This window comes from Lissotriton vulgaris, chromosome 3_1 (genome assembly GCF_964263255.1).
Source record: "Lissotriton vulgaris chromosome 3_1, aLisVul1.2, whole genome shotgun sequence".
NCBI lineage: Eukaryota > Metazoa > Chordata > Amphibia > Caudata > Salamandridae > Lissotriton > Lissotriton vulgaris.
Genome location: NC_141689.1, coordinates 237,632,212 through 237,655,173, shown reverse-complemented (window position 1 = coordinate 237,655,173; position 22,962 = coordinate 237,632,212). Strand labels below are relative to the sequence as shown.

At 42.4% G+C, this 22,962-nt stretch overlaps 1 protein-coding gene across 1 annotated transcript in view; it reads left to right on the top strand.

Annotated features, from left to right (window-relative positions):
- LOXHD1 (lipoxygenase homology PLAT domains 1) overlaps window positions 1-22,962 on the top strand; it is a 1,115,079-nt gene that overhangs the window by 73,936 nt on the left and 1,018,181 nt on the right. The window contains exon 4 of the mRNA XM_086960347.1: window positions 1,529-1,680. Coding sequence (XP_086816473.1) covers window positions 1,529-1,680 — 152 coding nt within the window. The remainder of the gene's footprint in view (window positions 1-1,528; window positions 1,681-22,962) is intronic.

Sequence of the window (22,962 nt, the reverse complement as noted above, 5' to 3'; positions counted from 1 at the left end):
CAACTTGCAGGCGCTTACTCAAGCATAGCCTGTTAGCCACTCTCTGTATTTTGAGGGTAGATTCCTGCTTATTTTTTGCTATCCCTGTTGCTAAGTTCATTGGGGCCATGTGGATATTACGCTGAAAGCTCATATCTCCTGTATAACACAGGTGATATCCTTTGTTCACTGTAGTTGGCACCCAGAAGGATTAATGTGCATTTATCCTATCTAATTTATAGTAATATTTTTGTAACCATCTTTTTATTATTCCTGGAGCTATTTTATTATAATTATATTGTATCTTAATTCTGTTTGTTTCAATATAACTCTGGTGTACTATGTATGCACTTGTATGACCTTTGTGGCCGAAATAAAGTATTTTTGAATTGAATTGAAATTCTGCGCATATAGGGGTAACCCGTATGCATTGTGATGCACCCATGCCAAAATACTGACATTGGCACAATGTTGGTAATTGATTAACAGTAGGAACCAACTGCACATTTTGAACAAAATGGGGGAAAAGTCTGGGAAGTGTCACACTGTGAAAGTAATGGAATATTTGATGAGAGCCCAGTCAGAGCCTACGGATTTTCAGCAAATGTATGTGAAAAGTGTGCGTTAAACACAAATGTCTGTGGCCCTTTCTGTAATATTACAATGCCCCAGGTGTGCAGAAAACAAGCACACTCCCTGACTCCTTTGGGCAATGCACGTGCTACTCTTGGTTAGTGGAGAGGCATGGCCATTATCAAACCTAGGTTTGAACCTTGATATGTCCATGGTCTGCAGGCCATCAGGTGGGCAGTTGTATGTATCGCACTTCTTTATGTTCTGCTGGCAGCTAAGGAGATGAAAATGTGTTAGATCTCCTTTTGTCTTACTACTGTGATGCCCCAAACACTTTGCCAATAAACAAATCAGGTGCATCAATAACATTATCAGACTCATCTTCCAGGCTGGGAGCTAGTGGAAAGATTTACAGAGGGTTTAGTATTGAAGGTGGAAGTCCCCAACCTCAACATCTCTTGTATTTAGCCAGTTGGATGTCAAACGGAGTCTTGTTCAACTACGCTTCATGGCGAAGACCACCACTGCCTTTTCAGTTGGGTTCCAATTGAACAAGACGTGTCCTACGTAGCCCCAGGACTCCAGAACCAGCCCAGATGTTCTGGTTAACCTCTGACTGAGATAATAAATACCATTTAGATTCAAGGCTTGTAAAAGCATTTTATGAGGATGGTCAAATAATCAGTCACAGTCCTGGTATTAATGGGGACACAGACTTGCCACTCTCACCTGTATGATATGGGACGGTTGCTCTTCATATATTAGAAATTAATGGCTAGTGTACTTCCAATACGAATGGGAAATTGGGAACATTGTCACCTATTACAACAAATATACAAATAAAGTGTTAAGTGAACCCATATACATTGGTTGTGCGTACTGATAGAAAGCATTTTGATAATAATCTACACTGTCACTACTTTTAATATAATAGCATAGCATCATGGCTCACTTTGTGCTTTCTCTGTTTCTGCAGCACGTACTTTCAGTGCCGGCTCCAGTGGCCACCGATACAGAAATGGCCACGTGGATCTTCTTCCGCAGTACAACTCGCTAAATGACCGTCACTTGATGGATTTCTATGCAAGGAAGTTTGGTCTGGAAGTGAACCCAAGACCCCCTTCAGCTGTATGTATACTTACACTTGTTTCTGTACCCTGCTAATATATTCATTTTTGTTGACTACTAGAGGTGGGCAAGGCACGAGGGTGAGTCCCAGGGGTCTAGCGTGACCCTAAATACAAAAGAACTAGCTGAGCTCTCCAAATACCCATCATGTCAGAAGACAGGTCAAACTAGGACAAAACTGTGTAAATGAGTTCTTTGCTGTTTTGGCTTTTGTAACTGTTTTAGTTAAATACTTCAGATTATAGTACTGCATTGAGTAACATTTCTTTTAAATTATAATTCTTAAATGAAACCGTACAAAGATTTGACAAACCGTGGCCTGACAACATTTCCATGAGTGATTCAGAAGACAGTTCAATTGTAACGCTATCAGGATCTGAGCTCCAATCCGGGATGAAGGACAAGGAAAGAGCAGAAGGGCACGGTTCACATGAGCCCTTCTAAGATATCATTGCTTCTTTGCGGCAGTCTTGTGATCTGCCCTCTAGTGGACACCCTATGATGCAAAGCAATGGGATACGTATTACCAGTCATGCATGCACACCATATTTTGAACATTCTGCTATGTACAGGAACTCCCTGTAAATTACATTCACTTTGAAATATTTGATTATGTTTAAAAGTTGCTTACTTAAGTCAGCCAACCATAACTTCATCATTCAACATGGTGGACCACTTCAAACTGTTCCACCAGACTTTCACAGGCATACCCTGGACAGCCCTTAATTAGTTCAATTCTTGCCTTTACCAAAGGTTCCTTGATTCAAAGTTGTATATATGTATATATTTATATCTTATTAACTATTTCTCATTTTTTTATTATGCTTACAAGATATTCACAAACCTTCAGTACCTCACGTTTTTAGTAGATGTCCATCTTGGGTCAAATGCTAAATCTTCAAAATTCTTTTACAAACCTGCATTTCCTTGAGCTAATACTAAGTGTCCCTCTTGAGTCAGATCCAGGTGAAATCTTCACATACTTCCAGTTCCCTTAGTTTTTACTTGAAGTTCCTGTAGAGACAGATGTAAAAACATTGAAAGTCTTTCATGAGGCTGCAGTTCCTCAAGTCATTACTAGAGGGGCCTCTCGAATCAGATGCAAAATCTTCAAAAGTCTTTCACAGAGCTGCAGTTGCAGAAGGCTTTATTTGAGGTCCCTCAAGTCAGATGCAAACACATTGACATTCTTTCATGAAGTTGCAGTTCCTCAAGTCTTTATTAGAGGTCCTCTCAAGTCGATGCTATTGCTTGAAATGTCAATCGCCAAGCAGGCGGGGTGGGGCTTCAACCTACAAATGTGTGTACGGGAGGCACGAACCAAGATGGCCGCCGCCTAGCGAGCTCCGTCGCGTTTTGCGCCCTTTTTGGCTTTAAAACGACGAATTCCTGTCAGCACATTCTTCTAAATGGTATTGATGTATTTCTAAAGGGATGACCTGCAGCTGGAAGAAGTTTTGGTCGTCTACATATGCGGCAAGTGGTTTTTTCTGCCTCCTGGTTCTTGCTCCATGCTCTGCTTCCAGCTACTGCCTGAAATCTCTGTCAGGGGGGCGGAGTGTAATTCAAGAAAGGGCCTGGCATGGGCCTAGCCACTCCCACAGAACAGTTTAGCTCCTGCACCAGGCTTTTGGAGGTTTTCTTCATTTCTTTCATATTTTTTCTCATACCTTTTTAGAATTTACTTCTATTTAAGTACTTTTTGAGCAAATATGGAGAACAAAACCCCCCTATAAAAGGAAACAACAGATTTCACTACCCCCATTAAAATCCAAATTGGTGGAATCACCTGAACCCTCACTATCTTTAATTTTAGAAGAGATTCAAGCACTTCGGGCCAATACAGACACTATTGCTACAGAATTTAAAAGTGTACGTAAAGAAATGGCGTGTTTATCCATGACAATTTTGGATAACTCCATCAAAATTCAAGACAATAAAACTAAAGTGGATGCATTCACCCCACTTGTGGCAAAAATCTCACCTATGAGCTCACATCTTTTGAATATGGAGAATCGCAACAGGCAATATAACCTTCGAATATTTAATTTGCCAGAAGAAGTTGAGGGAAATAATTGTCGAATGTTAGAGAACTTGGTTCCTGGCCTTTTAAATCTCAAATTTCCTGAAAAATTTTAAGTGAGTAAAGCTAATCGAATTCCTTCCTATCTTAATCCACAACATACCAAACCTCAACAAATGGTACTTAAGGTGTTTCGTCATCATCATTTGGTTATGATCAGGAAGGCAGCAAGAGAAATTCCCCCATTGATGGTTAATGGCAACAAAATCTTTATTCATTAAGATTTTGCAAAGGAAACTGTTGCAATACGCAAGGAATTTACTGCTATTCACCCTCAACTAAGAAGCCTTGGATATAAATACGGTCTCTTTGATCCATCAACGATACGCATCTGGAAAGACTCCTTCTCAAGATCCTTTCAGCAGCCTGATGATCTACGCCATTTCCTCGATCAACAACTTCAACGTCCAATGGACACTCATGACCCTAATTCTTGAAATTTTTGGGTATTTATCAATAGCTGGCATGTTTCTGAATTTTTATTCTGCTTCAGGGCTCCAGCGGTGTCGGTCATGCTTGTAGAGCGTGTGTGCATTTCACTGCTCTTATTTATGTGTATTGTTTTGTGTGTTGTTTGTCTTTTTCTCTCTGTTTCTCCCTCTCCTTTTCCTCTTATAATCTTTAGAGCTACTCACACCCATTTTATATGTTCTTTTATCCATCTTCCTCTTCTTTTCTTTTTCTTTTTACATTATGGCTAACGTTAAAGTAATATCGTTAAATCTAAAAGGTTTGCGACATCCGGTTAAACGTACTAAGATTTTAGATTATTTAGGTCGTTCTAAAGCAGATTTTTGTTTTTTGCAGGAAAGTCATGTTGACGATAAAATATTGACTTACATGAAAAAGAAATGGGTTGATTGTATAATCTCTTCTCCTGCTATTGGTAAAAAAAGTGGGGTAGCAATATTAATTGCAAAAAAGTCTCATTGTCAAATATTGAACAAATTTACTGATACAGAAGAAAGATATTTCATTGTTAAAGTTAAAGTTCATGATACTATTATTTCCTTAATAAATGTTTATGGTCCTACTGCGGATGAACCTAAGTTTTGGGTTTCTCTCACTAAAGAGGTTCTTAAACTTGGAAACGTTCCTTTAATTGTAGCAGGTGATTTTAACGTTATTTCTGATCCTCTACTGGATAGATTGTCTCAAACGAAATTTCATACTTTTAAGGTTTATTTTGCTTTTAAAACTTTTCTTCAAACTACTAAATTATTTGATATTTGGCGCCTCCATTTTCCTACAGATAAAAACTTTACCTTTTTTTTCTAATCCACACAATTCACACTCTAGAATTGATTATATTTTAGTGACACGACAACTTATTTCTTCTAATAAAACCCCTATGATTGGAAATATTGATGTATCTGATCATGCCATGATTTCTTGTATTTTAAATCTCCCCTAAACACTCTAGATGGAGAATGAATTCTAGCATTGCTCTTAACGAACGTAATAAACCAAAACTATTAGATGCTATTTCTGATTATTTTCAATTTAATCCTGAAGGTTCTACCTCTATGATTGATCGTTGGGATGCTTTTAAAGCATATATTAGAGGGGCTACTATTTCTATTATGGCTCATGAAAATAAAACCTTCAATGCAAATATTACCCGCTTGGAGAAACAAATAGCGCACTATGAGCAACTTTTTATCTCCTCTAATGATTTGAAATATAGGGATGCGTTGCAAAAGTTACGTTATGAGTTCAAAACCGTTCTAAGTAAAAGAGCAGGTATCCAACTTTCCAAAGCCAAAGCTTAATTTAGTTTTAACGCGAATAAATCTGGTAGGTTATTAGCGAATTACCTTTGTATTAAAAAGGACAAAACCCAAATTACCTCCATTCGCAAACCTAATGGTAAAATTGCCATTTCACACATGGATATTGTTACTGAATTCCTAGATTTTTACTCTACATTATATAACAAACCTGATTTTAATGATGATTCATTAGTAGACTCCTTCCTATCCTTCTGTGATTTACCGAAAATTTCTCAATCAGATAAACTTGGTTTAGATCTACCCATTACGTTAGACAAACTTTTATCTGCTATAAAATCCCTTAAACAAAATAAATCTCCAGGTCCTGACGGTTTACCAGCAGAATTTTATAAAGAATTTAAATCCCAACTCTCACTCTTTTTAATTCAGCTATTTACTTTATTTTCTTCTTCAGGAAGTATGTCTGGTTCGTTTTCGGAAGCTTTAATTATTGTTTTTCCTAAACCGGACAAATACCCCAATCTTGTTTCTAATTACCGGCCTATTTCTTTAATAAATCAGTATTGGCCTCACGTTTATCCCCAATATTAGATTCTATCATACACTCTGATCAATCTGGGTTTATGAAGAATAGATACTCAGCTAATAATACAAGAGCATTAGTACATGTCATTGAACAAGCACAGACATTAATTAGTCCCTTGGGTGTCATGGCCTTGGATGCTGAAAAGGCATTTGACAAACTTCATTGGCACTTTTTATTTCGTACTTTACTATCCTTTAATTTTGGAGATAATTATATCCGTATGATTTCAGCCTTATATTATGCTCCTACTGCTAGACTATTTATTAATGGCCAAAAATCCACTCAATTCTCCCTTTACAGAGGTACACGTCAAGGATGTCCCCTTTCTCCACTTTTGTTTTTACTTGGTATTGAGCTCTTTCTTGCTCCAATCAGACATTGCGAGTCCATTGAAGGAATTAAGGTTAAAGATGTCTTTGTTAAAACACTAGCATATGCTGATGATGTGCTTTTGTTTATCAGTGATCCCATATCTTCCTTTCCTTCTTTAATAGACATAATCTCTAAGTATTCTTTGGTATCGGGGTATAAATTAAATTCTAACAAAACTGATTTTTTTTCCCTTAAATGTTTATTGTACTTCTGATATGATTCCTATGCATGAAATTATTTGGCAAAAGAATAAGTTAAAATATTTAGGTACTTTATTTTCTTTGTCTATTAAATCCACATTAACTTTAAACAGTGATTTTGTTTTAAGCTATATCAAAGATAAAACGTCTAAATGGTCTTCATTACATCTTTCATGGTGGGGACGAATGGAATGCATTAAAATGAATATTGTCCCCAAATTTTTTTATATTCTATCCATGATCTCCATTCAATTCCCATTGAAATTTTATAAAGATATTGACAAACTTCTTTCCAAATTTCTTTGGAACAATAAAGCAAAATGCATTAGTTATAAAAAACTGAAAGTACCGCTGGTTTTGGTTTCCCGGATTTTATTAGTTATCACAAAGCTTGTATTCTGAAACAAAGTGCTATTTGGTTTAACCATTCTCCTGTACATACTCCTCCTACCTGGTTCCTTATTGAAAAATCAATTGTAAATCCTTTCCCACTTCCCACTTTGTTAACGATGTCAAATAAATCCTCTTGTCTTCATAAATCTCTTATTATCAAATCCACCAAGCTAATTTGTAATGATCTTGATTCTATTTTTGAACATCCCATGTATAATACTACTGATTTATCACTATGGTATAGTAATGTTATTAAATTAAATAGACATGTTAGTTTTTGGTCCTCATGGATTAAGGCAGGGATTTTTTATCTTAAAGATATTTATTCCAATAATACATTTATTTCATTTCAAATGTTACAAACTATGTTCAATTTAGCAAAGTCTGATCTTATAAAATATGAATATTTAACTAATTCAATTTTGGATTCATTCTCACAAGCCACTCCGTCTATTATTCATGCTGACATATCTACCTATATTCAAGTTTTATCATCTAACCCTCATTGTGTTTCTATTTTATATAAAAAATTATCTAACAATCTAGGTTCAAATATTAATTTGATTGCAGAGTTTTGGAACAATGAATTGTCACTCTCATTCTCCACTGTTTTGTGGGAAATTATATAGGTTTCAAATATATCTGGATGGTTCCCTGTTTCAATTTTTCAAACTAATTCTTTTATTCTTTTTAATTGTTTGCGGACTCCATCGCGATTATTCAAAGCTAAACTCCTTCAATCTGATACATATTGGCATTGTAATTTACACCCTGGTTCATTACAACATATGCTTTTTTCTTTTCCTTTAGTAATTAAATTTTGGACAGATGTATGGGACATTGTTAAAAAGATTCTTAATATTCAAGAAGACTTATCTTATAAACGTATAATTTGCAAATCTGTATCCTTGTCGCAAGATTTAAATGCAATTGAATGTAAACTTTTTAATTTCTTAATTTCAGCTGCGTTAAAATCAATTACCTTTTGTTGGAAAGATGTTTCAAAATTATCAGTTCATCGATGGTGGTTATGGGTTATATTTACAAGAAGAGGTGCGCAATTATATTTATCTGGGGTTTGTCAAAATTCTATTTCTTATCATTTATTTTGGACTCCTATTGATATTTATTTATCACTATAATTATAACCTTGGTTTCTTTATTTGTTGCAAGATTAATACTTATACTGTTATTATATAAGTAGCTCAATCTATTTTATATTAACTTTGTGATGTTATATGTTCCCTTCCCTTCCTCCCCTCCCTTTTTTAAGTTATCATTGCATTATTATATCTTCATATTTTGTATTACGCATATCTTATATTTTCTGTATGTCTTGTTTATCGTTTCTTATGCTGAAAAATAAATAAAACATTTTGAACTATAAAAAAAATGTGTGTACGCATTCTTGCTATTCCGATACCTTGTGCTTTGTTTCTAAAGTATAAATAAAAACATGCGGTTTATAGTGATGAATCAAGATTGCAAAGTAAATTAAATGTTAGTGTTATAGAAATAGTTGATTACATCCTATCATACCTTGGGACATGCAGTGACTGGGAAGCACAAGTGTCTAAAAAGTTCTATTCCCGGGGGATCCATTTTTTAGGTTTATGTATACATATACAACGGAAAACTGCAGTTACTCAAAGTGAAGGCATGCAGTGGCTGGTGTTTTAGTCCACTGACCTATCCTTTGTTCTGTAGTGGGAGGGAGCATAATCGGGGTAATATTTGAACAGACCAGTGCGAAAAAGTAATTATTAAAAGCCTCTATATGATTTGTATAATTAGATTTTTTGGGAAAAATATGAGTCTTGCAAAAGATCTAAAGCTGTCTTTAGGCCAGACCTAAAAAAAACACGTCGGAGGGAGTGTTATCTCTCCTGCACACATCTCCTTCCATTGAGTATATGCTGATAAAAAACAATTGGTAAATGTAACGAAGCTATGAGTAACTCAGGGAGCGTGTCAGACAGGAGTGCCAAGGACAAGGGGAGGAGAGATGTCTCTGCTGAAATACCAGGGTTTTCTCTTCTAAACATCTCCTAACACTCCAACACGAGCTGCACAAAAATAGACCAGTCGTGTGAAATCTGTGTCCGGAATAAGGAACGTGTTCCTAGAATCCCCCGTACTCCGCTAGAATGCCTTGCTGCTGTGAAGCCTGTCACAGTGTCACAGGCAGGAGGACGTCACACATTCCTTTTCACATATCCCCACTGAGCTGCTGAGATTCGTGGGAAAGTCGCTGATTCTTAAAACTGCGTCCGCTATTTCCTGGGACGTGATTCTTAGGGTTGTGCAACAATTTTGCACAGTTCTCCATAATCGCATTTTGTGAAGTTTGATTTATTTCTCCGCGCTGACTTTCCTTCGCAAGAGCTAGATCATTATACGTTGGCAAAAAAAAAATCGTGTTTATGGTATCCAAGCAAACTGTAAATTGCATGCAAAACTTTTCCCTCCAACTTTAACTTTTCCACATCTTTTCTATGCACAATGCCTTTGCGGAAGAAATGAATACTTCCTAATTGATGCATAATATATCAAACGCAAAACTCTTTTATTAGTGTTGAATAAGGATAAGGGCTGTATTTGTTTATTGCATTTGCAAAGGTAATTATTTTCCCGCAAAGCAAGCATTTCTGCAAACTTTGAAAAGCAATGAAGTTTCCAAAGAACTTTTGCAAGGTAGAATACAAAATCGTCATTTCGCATAACTCTGGCAACGAGCTCAGATTGTAACAGTAATTAATGCAATACCTTTTTAAGCACATTTTTGCACTACTGCTTTGGAGCAGCATTGTGTGTTATGGCCATTGGTACATACAGATGTGCACATGGTAAGCAGACCCGCTGGTGCGTTGTGCATGAATGGCTCTGAGTGACATCATCGACGTGACAGGCAAGCGTCCCTTGTCCATACTGCATACGTATGGCCCTCGATGGGCAGCACATGCTGCACCTGTTCAAGACAGGTGCATCACACTGATGTTCCAGGTGCGGGGTGCACGCTCATTGGTTCTCATTCTCAGTGTCTCTGCCGACAGGTTCATTAGTGCTCGCTTTGTTCAGGTAGATACCTTCTCTTTTGCATGCTGGTTTCCCAAGGAGTGTATGTGTTACCCCATTGGCAGTAGGATCCTCGCAATTACATTTAAATGGCTGTCCTCATCCCCTCAACCAATTGACCAGCGATTGCCTGAAAATAGGCCTCACCTTTGGTATCTTTTGGATTTACCAATGGGTCTTAGCCATAATGCATAGGAAATGAGTAGCCAGACATTTAGAATACCCTCCACTTTGAATTAAAGCTCTGAAGTGTGGCTCAATGATTAGAACGGCAGACACTGATGCAGAGGTCTAGACCGGGACCAGGGTTCAATTCCCCGCCTCGGCGGGACTAGGGTTCAATTCCCCGCCTCGGTGGGTCTTGGGCTCAAAATTCCACGGACCTGATAATTCTCGCCTCGGTGCCTATTCCAATCATGGCCCGTCATGTCTCCGTGCCGGCTTGATCAATGCCAGATCTCTGGTAAAACATTCTAATGAAATATTCGAGCTACTAAGCGACAACGAGTTTGACCTTCTCTTTGTCACAGAAACATGGCTCAATGACACATGTAACCCAGTGATCGAACTTGCCATCCCACGTGGCTTTAAAATTATCAGACAAGACCGCCCCCTAGGCAGAGGAGGCGGCGTAGCAGCCATTTTTCGGGATAAATGGACCTTTTCCCTAGACCCTATGGGCCCATCCATTGATGCTGAGGTACTCCATTTTTCTCTCACTTTAGGGGCTCATTTTACTTTAGGTGGATCTCTGGTATACCGACCACCTGGCCACGCTGGAAAATTTCTAGAGGCACTAGAGGACATGATAGTCCCACGCGCCCTGAAATACCCCACATATCTCCTTCTGGGGGACTTTAATATCCATGTGGACCAGCTTGATCTATCCGACACAGTTCGGCTAAACAAGGCGTTTGCGATGGCCCAACTGAAACAGTGGATCAAGGCCCCCACCCACTCAGGGGGTCATGCTCTTGATTAGTATGCACCAACTTCAACATTAATATGTCTGAACCTGAGACTTTAAACTGGTCTGATCACATGCTAATAAGATTCTCCTGGCCCTTGTCCCGCCCTGCTGAGACCAACCATGCTGAGGCTCATACACAGAAAATTAATTTAGCTTTGCTCTGTGATCATCTCGATACCTCTCGCCCCTCACTGCCTTCAGAAATTGAACCAGCAGTGAGCTTATTCAATTCATGGATTGAAGAAGGTGTTGCTCTTTCAACCAAATCAGGTCGCGTCTGTAGAGTTCGCTCCTCCCCCTCTAAACCCTGGTTCTCCAACACCCTCCGCGATCTTAAATCAGGCTGCAAAAAACTCGAAAGACGTTGGAGACAAGCATACCTCCCCGAGGCCAAGAAAGAACTCAGAACAGCTCAAAAGAAGTATTATGCTGCAATTAGAGTGGCAAAAAGCTCATACTTTGAAGGGCGCATTTCCAAGGCCAATAACAACAGCGCAGAAATCTTTGCTGTTGTCAAAAGCTTTGTCTCTCCTAGCGCCGCTCACCCTCTTCTAGCCTCATCGGCAAAATGGTGTGAGGAACTCTCTGTGTTTTTTGTGGATAAAATTGATAAAATCCAAGATGATCTACTTACTGTATGCAACAATTGTCCATCCTCCATGACCACTCCTATCCCCACTATGCCCACTTCTACGGATCAGTTTGCCCTCTTCACTCCAGTGAATACAACCGAGGTCGTGAAAATTCTGGCTACCTTAAAATCGGGTTCCCCTGTGGACCCCTGCCCAGCCAGAGTCCTTGCGGGCCTGGCTAACACAGTCGGCCAAGAGGTGACACATATTGTGAACCTCTCTTTTTCCAGCGCCACAGTGCCAGCTTGCTGGAAACAGGCAAAACTGCTACCACTCCTTAAGAAAAATGGCCTAGATCCAAAAACTCCCGCTAATTTCCGGCCCATTTCTTTACTGCCAGCTCTAACAAAGATATGCGAAAAAGTTGCATTTTCACAGCTGGACCGATACGTAGAAAACTCTCAAGCTCTCCACCCTGCGCAATCAGGCTTTAGAGCTGCTTTCAGTACAGAGACGGCCCTAGTTGAGGTCTCTGAGGCTATCCGTGAGTGCTTAGACGGAGGTGGCAGAGCGGCGCTGATTTTATTGGACCTCTCTGCCGCCTTCGATACGGTCCCTCACTCCCTCCTACTTACCAGACTAGCAGACATAGGCATAACTGGCCCTGCTCTCGGATGGTTAAGATCTTTCTTAGATGACAGGTCCCAGCAAGTGTGGATGCCGCCTTTCTCTTCTTCTCCCAAAAACCTTTCAACTGGCGTACCACAAGGCTCCACCTTAAGCCCCCTGCTTTTTAATGTCTATATGACCCCCCTTATCTATCTAGCGGAACAGCTGGGGGCCAAAATTATGGCCTACGCCGATGATACCCAGCTCTTGTTTACATGGCCCAAAAACAACCTGGACACGACGAGAGTCCAATTCTGCTTATCATCGGTCTTCCGCTGGCTGGCCTTGGCTCAACTCAAGTGTAATGAGAGCAAATCGGAAATTCTGCTGTACGGCTCCTTCCCAGATAATTTCTATGATTCTCTCTGGCCCACCGATTTTCCCAGCCCCAAGTCCACAGGTGGACCTGCAAAAAACCTAGGAATCTGGTTTAGCAATAACCTCAGATTTGAAGATCACCTGAAAAAACTCACCGGAATCTGCTTCTCCACCCTCAAAACTCTACGCAGATTCCTTCCTTTGCTCCCGCGATCAGCGAAGGAGACGGTCATTCGCGCTCTGATATTATCCAGATTGGATTATGCGAATGCTCTCTACTGCGGACTCCCAGCCTATCTGATCCACCGCCTCCAAGTCATCCAAAATGCTGCGGTCCGGCTGCTGTTTAACATCCCCAGAAGATCTAGCGTCCGCCAACCACTCCGAGACCTTCACTGGCTTCCAGTGGCTCAAAGGATCTTATTCAAGATCCTTGTGTTAGCATACCGTGCACTCCACCTAACAGGCCCTACCTATTTGAGAAAAAGATTTTCTCTTTATGCCCCCAACCGCCCTCTCAGATCAAGCAATCTTCATCAAATGACTGTACCAAAGTTCAAATATAGCAGGCTTGGTGGACAATCCATTTCTGTTAGAGCAGCGAGAGCTTGGAATGCCCTCCCCCTGCAACTGAGAACAGCCCCTTCCATCATGGCATTTAGGAAAGGCCTAAAAACCTACCTCTTTAACACCAACGCCTAATGGCTGTCCCTCTTTTGCATTTACTGTGATCTGCCCCCTTCCTTTTCTCTCCGCGCCAGGATACTATACTATTTAGTAGCAGAGCGCGTTACAAAAGCCTCTATAATAATAATAATAATAATAACTCTGGGCAATAGCTTGCTTAATCTCCACAACGGCCCCCACAACGCTAAGGATGCCTGGCCTCCACCCTGGGGGTGCCCAGGAGTGGACCCCTCACAGGGAAAGCCAGGATGGATTCTACAGCGGTATTTGTACAAGCGCCTTGAGACCCTTGCGGGTGAGTAGTGCGCTATACAAGTATCAATTTACATTTACAAGGCACCAAACAAGAGAAGCACGTGAGCCCAACCCTCCCAAGAAGAGGCCTCTTGTCTCTTCATCCAAGCATATATCCATCTATCCTTTCACCCTTCCATCCACTATTTCTCCTTTGCATTCTGTCATCCATTCATTCTTTCATCCATCATTTAATATTTCCCAATTCCATCTATCCACTCTTGTATCTATCACTCCATACACCAACTCCATACACCAACTCCATCCATCCATACTCCCATCCATCCATTCTACTATCCCTCTATCCACTCTGCCATCAATTCACTCATCCATCCACTCTACCATCCACTTATCTTTTCTCCCACTCATTCATCCTTCCATTTACGCTGCCATCCTTTCATCTGTCCATCCATCTATTCATCCCTTTACTTTGCCATCCTCTTACCTCTCCATCCACATATCCACCTATCCTTTTACTATGCCATCATTTCACCCGTCCATATATCTATCCATTCACTCATGCATCCACCATCCATCCCTTTACTTTGACATCCTTTGACCTGCCCATCCACCTATCCATCCATCTAAATACTCTGCCATCATTTCACCTACCCATCCACCTATTCATCCATCTAAATACTCTGCCATCTTTTCACTTGCCCATCAACCTATTCATTCACTCAGTCATCCACCCACTCGTCCATCTACTCATTCATTCACTCACTCATCCACCCGCTCATCCATCCATCCTTCCTTTCACCCTTCCTTCTATTCAATATTCCTTTCTCCTTTCCCTTTGCTATTTTCCCATCTTTTCTTCTTCCTTGCTCTTCTATTGACGCTTTATTCCTTTATAGCGCTACTTGGTGGTGGTGGTATTGGTGGAGGTATTGGTGGTAGTGGTATTGGTGGTGGTGGTGGTATTCGTGGTGGTGGAGGTGGTGATATTGATGGTGGTGGTGGTATTGAGGGTGATATTGGTGGTGGTAGTGGTATTGGTGGTGGTGGTATTGGTGGTGGTGTTATTGGTGGTGGTGGTATTAGTGGTGGTGGTATTGGTGGTGGTGGTGGTGGTGTTGGTGTTGATGGTGGTGACGTTGGTGGTGGTGGTGTTATTGGTCATGGTGGTGGTATTGGTGGTTTTGGCGGTGATGGTGGTATTGGCAGTGGTGGTATTGGTGGAGGTGGTGGTATTGGTAGTGGTATTGGTGATGTTGGTGGTGGTATTGTTGGTGGTGGTATTGATGGTGGGTGGGTGGTGTTTGGTGGTATTGGTGGTGGTTGTATTGGTGGTGGTGGTATTGGTGGTGGTGGTATTGGTGGTTGTGTTAGTGGTGTTGGTGGTGGTGGTATTGGTGGAGGTGGTGGTATTTATGGTGGTATTGGTGGTAGTGGTATTGATATTGGTATTGGTGGTGGTGGTGCTATTGGTGGGGGTGCTAATGGTGGTGGTGGTGGTGGTAGTGGTGGTGTTAATGGTGGTGGTTGGGGGTAGTGGTACTGGTGGTGTTGATGGAGGTGGTATTGGTGGTGATGGTGGTGGTATTGGTGGTATTAGTGGTGGTGGTAGTGGTGGTGTTAATGGTGGTGGTTGGGGGTAGTGGTACTGGTGGTGTTGATGGAGGTGGTATTGGTGGTGATGGTGGTGGTATTGGTGGTATTAGTGGTGGTGGTATTGGTGGTGGTAATGGCGGTGGTGGTGGTATTGGTGGTAGTGGTATTAGGTGTGCTGGTATTGGTGGAGGTGCTGGTATTGATGGTGGTGGTATTGGTGATGGTGGTATTGGTGTTTAGTGTTGATGTTAATAAAACAGGCTTTTGAAAACAAGGTGGTTTTAGTAAAGATGACATGTAGAATAGATGTGCTGTCATCATCAGCTGATTGGCACACGATTATGTGCTACCTGGAATTCACATTACTTCATTTGCTAATCATTTCTAAAACCATTTTACTAGGGGGGTTGAAACAGACACAAGATAATGGCGGGTTAAAGTGATTGAAAGCGGGTGCCCGTGTTACCGGGGTGGCCGTGCTGCTTAAAAAAACACTAGTGGTTTCAGCTGAAGCAACGCAAGTCCGGCCGGCAGTAAGAAAAACTCAATAAAGTAAATAGTGCTTACAGACTAAATAACAGGTCCGTGTAACAACCAAAGTAAAGTGGCCAGGAGCCATGGGAGGTTACAAATGAAGAAAAGGCCGTACTAAGGAGGGACTAACAAGCCTATTAACAAAGTAATCCGAAGGCAGCATTTATGAAAGACAATGACACAAGGCAATGAAAAATATGGCGGGAGAGTGGGCGCAGCTTCTATCCCATACTCTACTACAGCAGTCTCGCAAAGCGAGCAGCGCATGCTCGCTGCTGCTAGGCTCCACCTAAAAAGATGTTATGACATTGTGGCTCTGTCATTTTGCACCATGTTGTGCAGTATGGCAACATAAAATAAAAAAAAATAGATGCTATGATGTAGTGACTGTGTCATTTTGTAGGCATGCACACCACAAATGCGTTCACCTATAAAAAGACGCAAGTGCTTTTTTCTATTTACTGGTTTGGAACAGTAAATTAAAGGGAACGGGTGGAGGGAAGCATCACAATGGATGCGGAAAGGGGTAGAATCGCAAGTACACAGGTGGGGGAAACAACACAGGCGGTATGGGTGGAGGAAGCTATGCGGAGGGATAGAAGCAACATGGAGGGTGGGAGAATAAATAATTGCCAAAAGAGAGGAATGTAGAGCTGGTGGGGGAGAAGCATGTGGGACAGAATGCAACCCTGGTGGCGAAAGTACACAAGGCCAATGCAACATGAAGGGGGTGGGGAAGAAGCACATGGGGGAGCTGGAAAACACATGCAGTCATGCAGTCATGGAGGGCATGAGTACTAAATCTATGCTCGAGGGGCAAGGCGAACAGAAGAAGTGGGAAAAAAGCCCAATCAAGCTAACAAATGAAAATCAAGCAAATGAAAGTGACAGTTAAACCAACCAATGATAAGCAATGGGTGTGCTCCAAGCCTACTGTAAAGTGACAGAAAGTCTTTTCAACCAACATGCAGCGTGTGCTGTCTAGTAGGTGAGACCTAAAAAGGCAGAAAGTTAGGAAACTTACATTTTTGTTGCATTTCACAAGTCTGCCTAGTGGCCGAATGACACATGGCACTATTAGACATTCCCAGCTTTTCAGGTAACAGTGTATTGCCTTATGGGGCATGTGGTTTTACTTAAACTATTCTGTTATGGGTTCAAAACCCTACAAATTGCTGTTGGATAAAATGCCAGAACTAGATAAAAGTTGTTATACATGACATGGAGTCACTTGTTAGCTGTATCTCAACATTTAAAAAAGGAAAACTTTTAGTTCGTTTAAAAAACAATTTTTTTCCCATGTAAAATTAAAACGGTAAAACCTGGTCGCATATTTTGTGAGTTTAAACTTTCAATCACATCATGCATTAAAAATATAATTGCCAATGCAAATCATTTTGTCCTTTTGTAGTGGAAAACTATATATTGAACTTAACAACACAACAAAGGTACAACAAAGGCAGCAATAGCGCCACCCTCTCTAACACAAAGATAAGTAAAGGACAGGAGACAGTAACATGAACATCACACTATTCCCTCATACAGGACAGGTACAACGCAAGTAGGTAATATGCTAAAGAGACTGAGAGGAGTTGTATGCTCTCTATAAACAGAGATGATATACATGAAGTACGAAACTCCTGGAAGAAATAGACAGACTTGCTATGAAATTAAAATGCAATCATGTACTCTTGGGATAGTGACCCGTGACCTACCATGAGTGGTATGCTTCAACGGTGGGTTCCACATGAAGCTCTGGAAAGCTTTAGATAATACTACTGTTCGCTGGTTATGCTGTAGACTAGGTATGGATTCCTTATTTTGGGTGAGGTTCCCTCATGTTGACATTCATTTTCTCCCTTTGTTAAACTGTTAGAACTATGTTCCCGTTGTGTGTGGTCAAGCTAAAGGTTTCTCATGATGGTGTCTCCATACCACAGGATTATAAATATGCAGGTCAAGCAATAAAACCTGCTTCTCTTTTCCAATGACATGTTTTGGCTCTGAAATATTGCCCTTATGGGTTGTGCCCCCCTCTTCAGGACTAAAGGCATGTCACATCAAATGAAGCAGTCCCTGGGTCTTAAGACATGTTATGCAAGTGCCTTCAATACATATTTTCTTTTTTTCATAAAATGAAGTAAAAGCGATGGAACCCCCAGACATGGAACAGATACACCTAGGGCAGCAACAGCACAAGCTTTGCTCTCTCATGGAACAGATACAGCATGACAGGAGCAAAACAACCTTCCCTATCTCACAGAAACAGCAAGTGCAATCTTCCATTGGCAGGAGAACAGGTCCAGCAGGGCGAACTAGTATACGTTTTTAACACTCCAAGAACATGTTTAGTTAAAGCAGGAGTGACATGTAGATCCAGACAGATCTCTGGATGGGGTGCTTCCTTCACTGAGAGGTGGATGACTTAGTAAATATGTGAGTTCTGGCACCATTTTCACATAGGTAATATTCCATGTCCGCATCCTGAAAGTCCTGTTGCGGTCACTCGGAGCCTGGCTGTTTGTGTTGATTCTTTGGTTGCCCAGGTATTGAGAAGTAGCAGGTACCTAGTTTTGTGGAGCAGGCCAGCTACAACCTAAGTCACAAAGTTCTAGAAAAGCTGAGTGGTCCCACCCTCTTTGGAAATCTTCTGAATGCACCTGCACCAGGCACTGTGCAATCCCACCCTTGGTGCTTGACCTGTTCATAATGTTGAAGGCTGCCACTGATACTGCGGCAAGTGCAATGTAATTCTTTACACATACCTTGCATCCTGTCTTTTGCCCCACAATTTCCTCATCACCAAGAAAAGTAAGGGTTGAGGAGCAGTGGCATGGGCCTTCAAGAAACAATCTGATATAATGTAACTCATGCTCGGGGAACCCAAGGGAAGGCGGAACCGGTGTCGAAGCAGAATCTGCCTTTCCCCGGGGACTTTGGAGATGAAGCAGGATGACTGCGAGCATTATGACGTCATGTCATGTTGAAATTAATTGGATTCTACAGTGGTGTGATGTCACAGCAGGTAGTGAACAAAACTCCATTGAAACTATAAACAATATAAACTACTGTATATGGGTACCTTTGAATAGCAAGTTTATTCCCACCAAGGTGTGCTAAGTGACAATCAATCAATCAGGGTTTTATATAGTGCGCTACTCACCCGTGACGGTCTCAAGGCGCTGGATAAATAGGTAATGTAAGCGTAGCATACCTGGTGTCCTACCACCCAACTGCCACCCTCTGCCCGTCTTCCCACCCTCCCCACACAAACATAAAACAAACAGACATCTGGCCACCCCGTAGTGGCCTGGCTGGACTCTGGAACCAGGCCTCAGTGTAGGTCATCGGAAGCTGCACAGGAGAAAACAGGCTGCATGAAATAATGACAGGAGACACAGGCAGGTGCACTAACAACATAACCCACGAGGTCTAAGCCTCGGCTCCGTTTATTCGCTAACCCCCTGCATTTGAGGGTCAGAACCACAACCTTGTCCTTTGCTGGGAGGCAAACACGCCCCCCACTCATAACACAATAGGACCACCCCGCTCGCAACATAACACACCCTGTCAAAAGCTTTAGCAATGCCTTCCCCGTTCCGAACACAAATACAGATTATATACCTTTGCGTCAGACCAGCCTCCCCCACCTCCCTCAATACCTCTTTCCCACAAACCCATCCTACTCGAAAAAAATATCTGGGGGCTTATTTACAAGCCCCTTGCGCCACCTGTACGTCACTTTTCCCATGTTAAAAATGATGCAAAAGTTTCGCAAGAGGATTGTAGACCTGCCCCTCAATATATAGAGAAAAATCCATGCCTGCGTGAACCACCTCCTTCATCTGTCCTCATCCTCCCGCCTAAAACACAAGGAGACCTGCTCTGGCAGTGACAGGCTGTGAGAGACAACCAGTGAAGGGTGGAGCCCTTGTCAGCTGCAGGGTAGATCCCTTGTCTGCTGCAGACCCAGGGCTGACAGGGAAGGCGGCCGTGACTCCCTCACCCTCCTCCGTTCTGCTGAGATGGGAGTGACATATTTACAACAAGGGGTGGTGAGGGACAGAGTCTCTGAATTAAGCAGAAAGCTCTCACCCAGTCAAGAGATCAGGGCTAGATCCAACACCGTTTTTTAGCTCACTGCACCATCCCAGTTTCAGAACCTGGCTGTATGCAAATTAGTCTGTTCCTGTCCCAGTGCATGATGGGAACAGGGCAAACCAAACTACAAAAGCCAATTCTTACAATGGGAAGGAAACAAGCTCCCGGGGACCGGTTTCTGGCATTACAGCCGTCTTCGGCCCGGTTTGCTTGAATCCTGATGGTGCAATGAGCAAGGGTCTCACATCTGAGAATACCCTTCCACGCTTAGGGTGGACAAAAATATTTACAACAAGGGGTGGTGAGGGACAGAGTCTCTGAATTAAGCAGAAAGCTCTCACCCAGTCAAGAGATCAGGGCTAGATCCAACACCGTTTTTTAGCTCACTGCACCATCCCAGTGTCAGAACCAGGCTGTATGCAAATTAGTCTGTTCCTGTCCCAGTGCATGATGGGAACAGGGCAAACCAAACTACAAAAGCCAATTCTTACACTGGGAAGGAAACAAGCTCCCGGGGACCGGTTTCTGGCATTACAGCCGTCTTCGGCCCGGTTTGCTTGAATCCTGATGGTGCAATGAGCAAGGGTCTCACATCTGAGAATACCCTTCCACGCTTAGGGTGGACAAAAATATTTACAACAATGGGGTGGTGAGGGACAGAGTCTCTGAATTAAGCAGAAAGCTCTCACCCAGTCAAGAGATCAGGGCTAAATCCAACACCGTTTTTTAGCTCACTGCACCATCCCAGTTTCAGAACCTGGCTGTATGCAAATTAGTCTGTTCCTGTCCCAGTGCATGATGGGAACAGGGCAAACCAAACTACAAAAGCCAATTCTTACACTGGGAAGGAAACAAGCTCCCGGGGACCGGTTTCTGGCATTACAGCCGTCTTCGGCCCGGTTTGCTTGAATCCTGATGGTGCAATGAGCAAGGGTCTCACATCTGAGAATACCCTTCCACGCTTAGGGTGGACAAAAATATTTACAACAAAGGGTGGTGAGGGACAGAGTCTCTGAATTAAGCAGAAAGCTCTCACCCAGTCAAGAGATCAGGGCTAGATCCAACACCGTTTTTTAGCTCACTGCACCATCCCAGTTTCAGAACCTGGCTGTATGCAAATTAGTCTGTTCCTGTCCCAGTGCATGATGGGAACAGGGCAAACCAAACTACAAAAGCCAATTCTTACACTGGGAAGGAAACAAGCTCCCGGGGACCGGTTTCTGGCATTACAGCCGTCTTCGGCCCGGTTTGCTTGAATCCTGATGGTGCAATGAGCAAGGGTCTCACATCTGAGAATACCCTTCCACGCTTAGGGTGGACAAAAATATTTACAACAAGGGGTGGTGAGGGACAGAGTCTCTGAATTAAGCAGAAAGCTCTCACCCAGTCAAGAGATCAGGGCTAGATCCAACACCGTTTTTTAGCTCACTGCACCATCCCAGTTTCAGAACCTGGCTGTATGCAAATTAGTCTGTTCCTGTCCCAGTGCATGATGGGAACAGGGCAAACCAAACTACAAAAGCCAATTCTTACACTGGGAAGGAAACAAGCTCCCGGGGACCGGTTTCTGGCATTACAGCCGTCTTCGGCCCGGTTTGCTTGAATCCTGATGGTGCAATGAGCAAGGGTCTCACATCTGAGAATACCCTTCCTCGCTTAGGGTGGACAAAAATATTTACAACAAAGGGTGGTGAGGGACAGAGTCTCTGAATTAAGCAGAAAGCTCTCACCCAGTCAAGAGATCAGGGCTAGATCCAACACCGTTTTTTAGCTCACTGCACCATCCCAGTTTCAGAACCTGGCTGTATGCAAATTAGTCTGTTCCTGTCCCAGTGCATGATGGGAACAGGGCAAACCAAACTACAAAAGCCAATTCTTACACTGGGAAGGAAACAAGCTCCCGGGGACCGGTTTCTGGCATTACAGCCGTCTTCGGCCCGGTTTGCTTGAATCCTGATGGTGCAATGAGCAAGGGTCTCACATCTGAGAATACCCTTCCACGCTTAGGGTGGACAAAAATATTTACAACAAGGGGTGGTGAGGGACAGAGTCTCTGAATTAAGCAGAAAGCTCTCACCCAGTCAAGAGATCAGGGCTAGATCCAACACCGTTTTTTAGCTCACTGCACCATCCCAGTTTCAGAACCTGGCTGTATGCAAATTAGTCTGTTCCTGTCCCAGTGCATGATGGGAACAGGGCAAACCAAACTACAAAAGCCAATTCTTACACTGGGAAGGAAACAAGCTCCCGGGGACCGGTTTCTGGCATTACAGCCGTCTTCGGCCCGGTTTGCTTGAATCCTGATGGTGCAATGAGCAAGGGTCTCACATCTGAGAATACCCTTCCACGCTTAGGGTGGACAAAAATATTTACAACAAGGGGTGGTGAGGGACAGAGTCTCTGAATTAAGCAGAAAGCTCTCACCCAGTCAAGAGATCAGGGCTAGATCCAACACCGTTTTTTAGCTCACTGCACCATCCCAGTTTCAGAACCTGGCTGTATGCAAATTAGTCTGTTCCTGTCCCAGTGCATGATGGGAACAGGGCAAACCAAACTACAAAAGCCAATTCTTACACTGGGAAGGAAACAAGCTCCCGGGGACCGGTTTCTGGCATTACAGCCGTCTTCGGCCCGGTTTGCTTGAATCCTGATGGTGCAATGAGCAAGGGTCTCACATCTGAGAATACCCTTCCACGCTTAGGGTGGACAAAAATATTTACAACAAGGGGTGGTGAGGGACAGAGTCTCTGAATTAAGCAGAAAGCTCTCACCCAGTCAAGAGATCAGGGCTAGATCCAACACCGTTTTTTAGCTCACTGCACCATCCCAGTTTCAGAACCTGGCTGTATGCAAATTAGTCTGTTCCTGTCCCAGTGCATGATGGGAACAGGGCAAACCAAACTACAAAAGCCAATTCTTACACTGGGAAGGAAACAAGCTCCCGGGGACCGGTTTCTGGCATTACAGCCGTCTTCGGCCCGGTTTGCTTGAATCCTGATGGTGCAATGAGCAAGGGTCTCACATCTGAGAATACCCTTCCACGCTTAGGGTGGACAAAAATATTTACAACAAGGGGTGGTGAGGGACAGAGTCTCTGAATTAAGCAGAAAGCTCTCACCCAGTCAAGAGATCAGGGCTAGA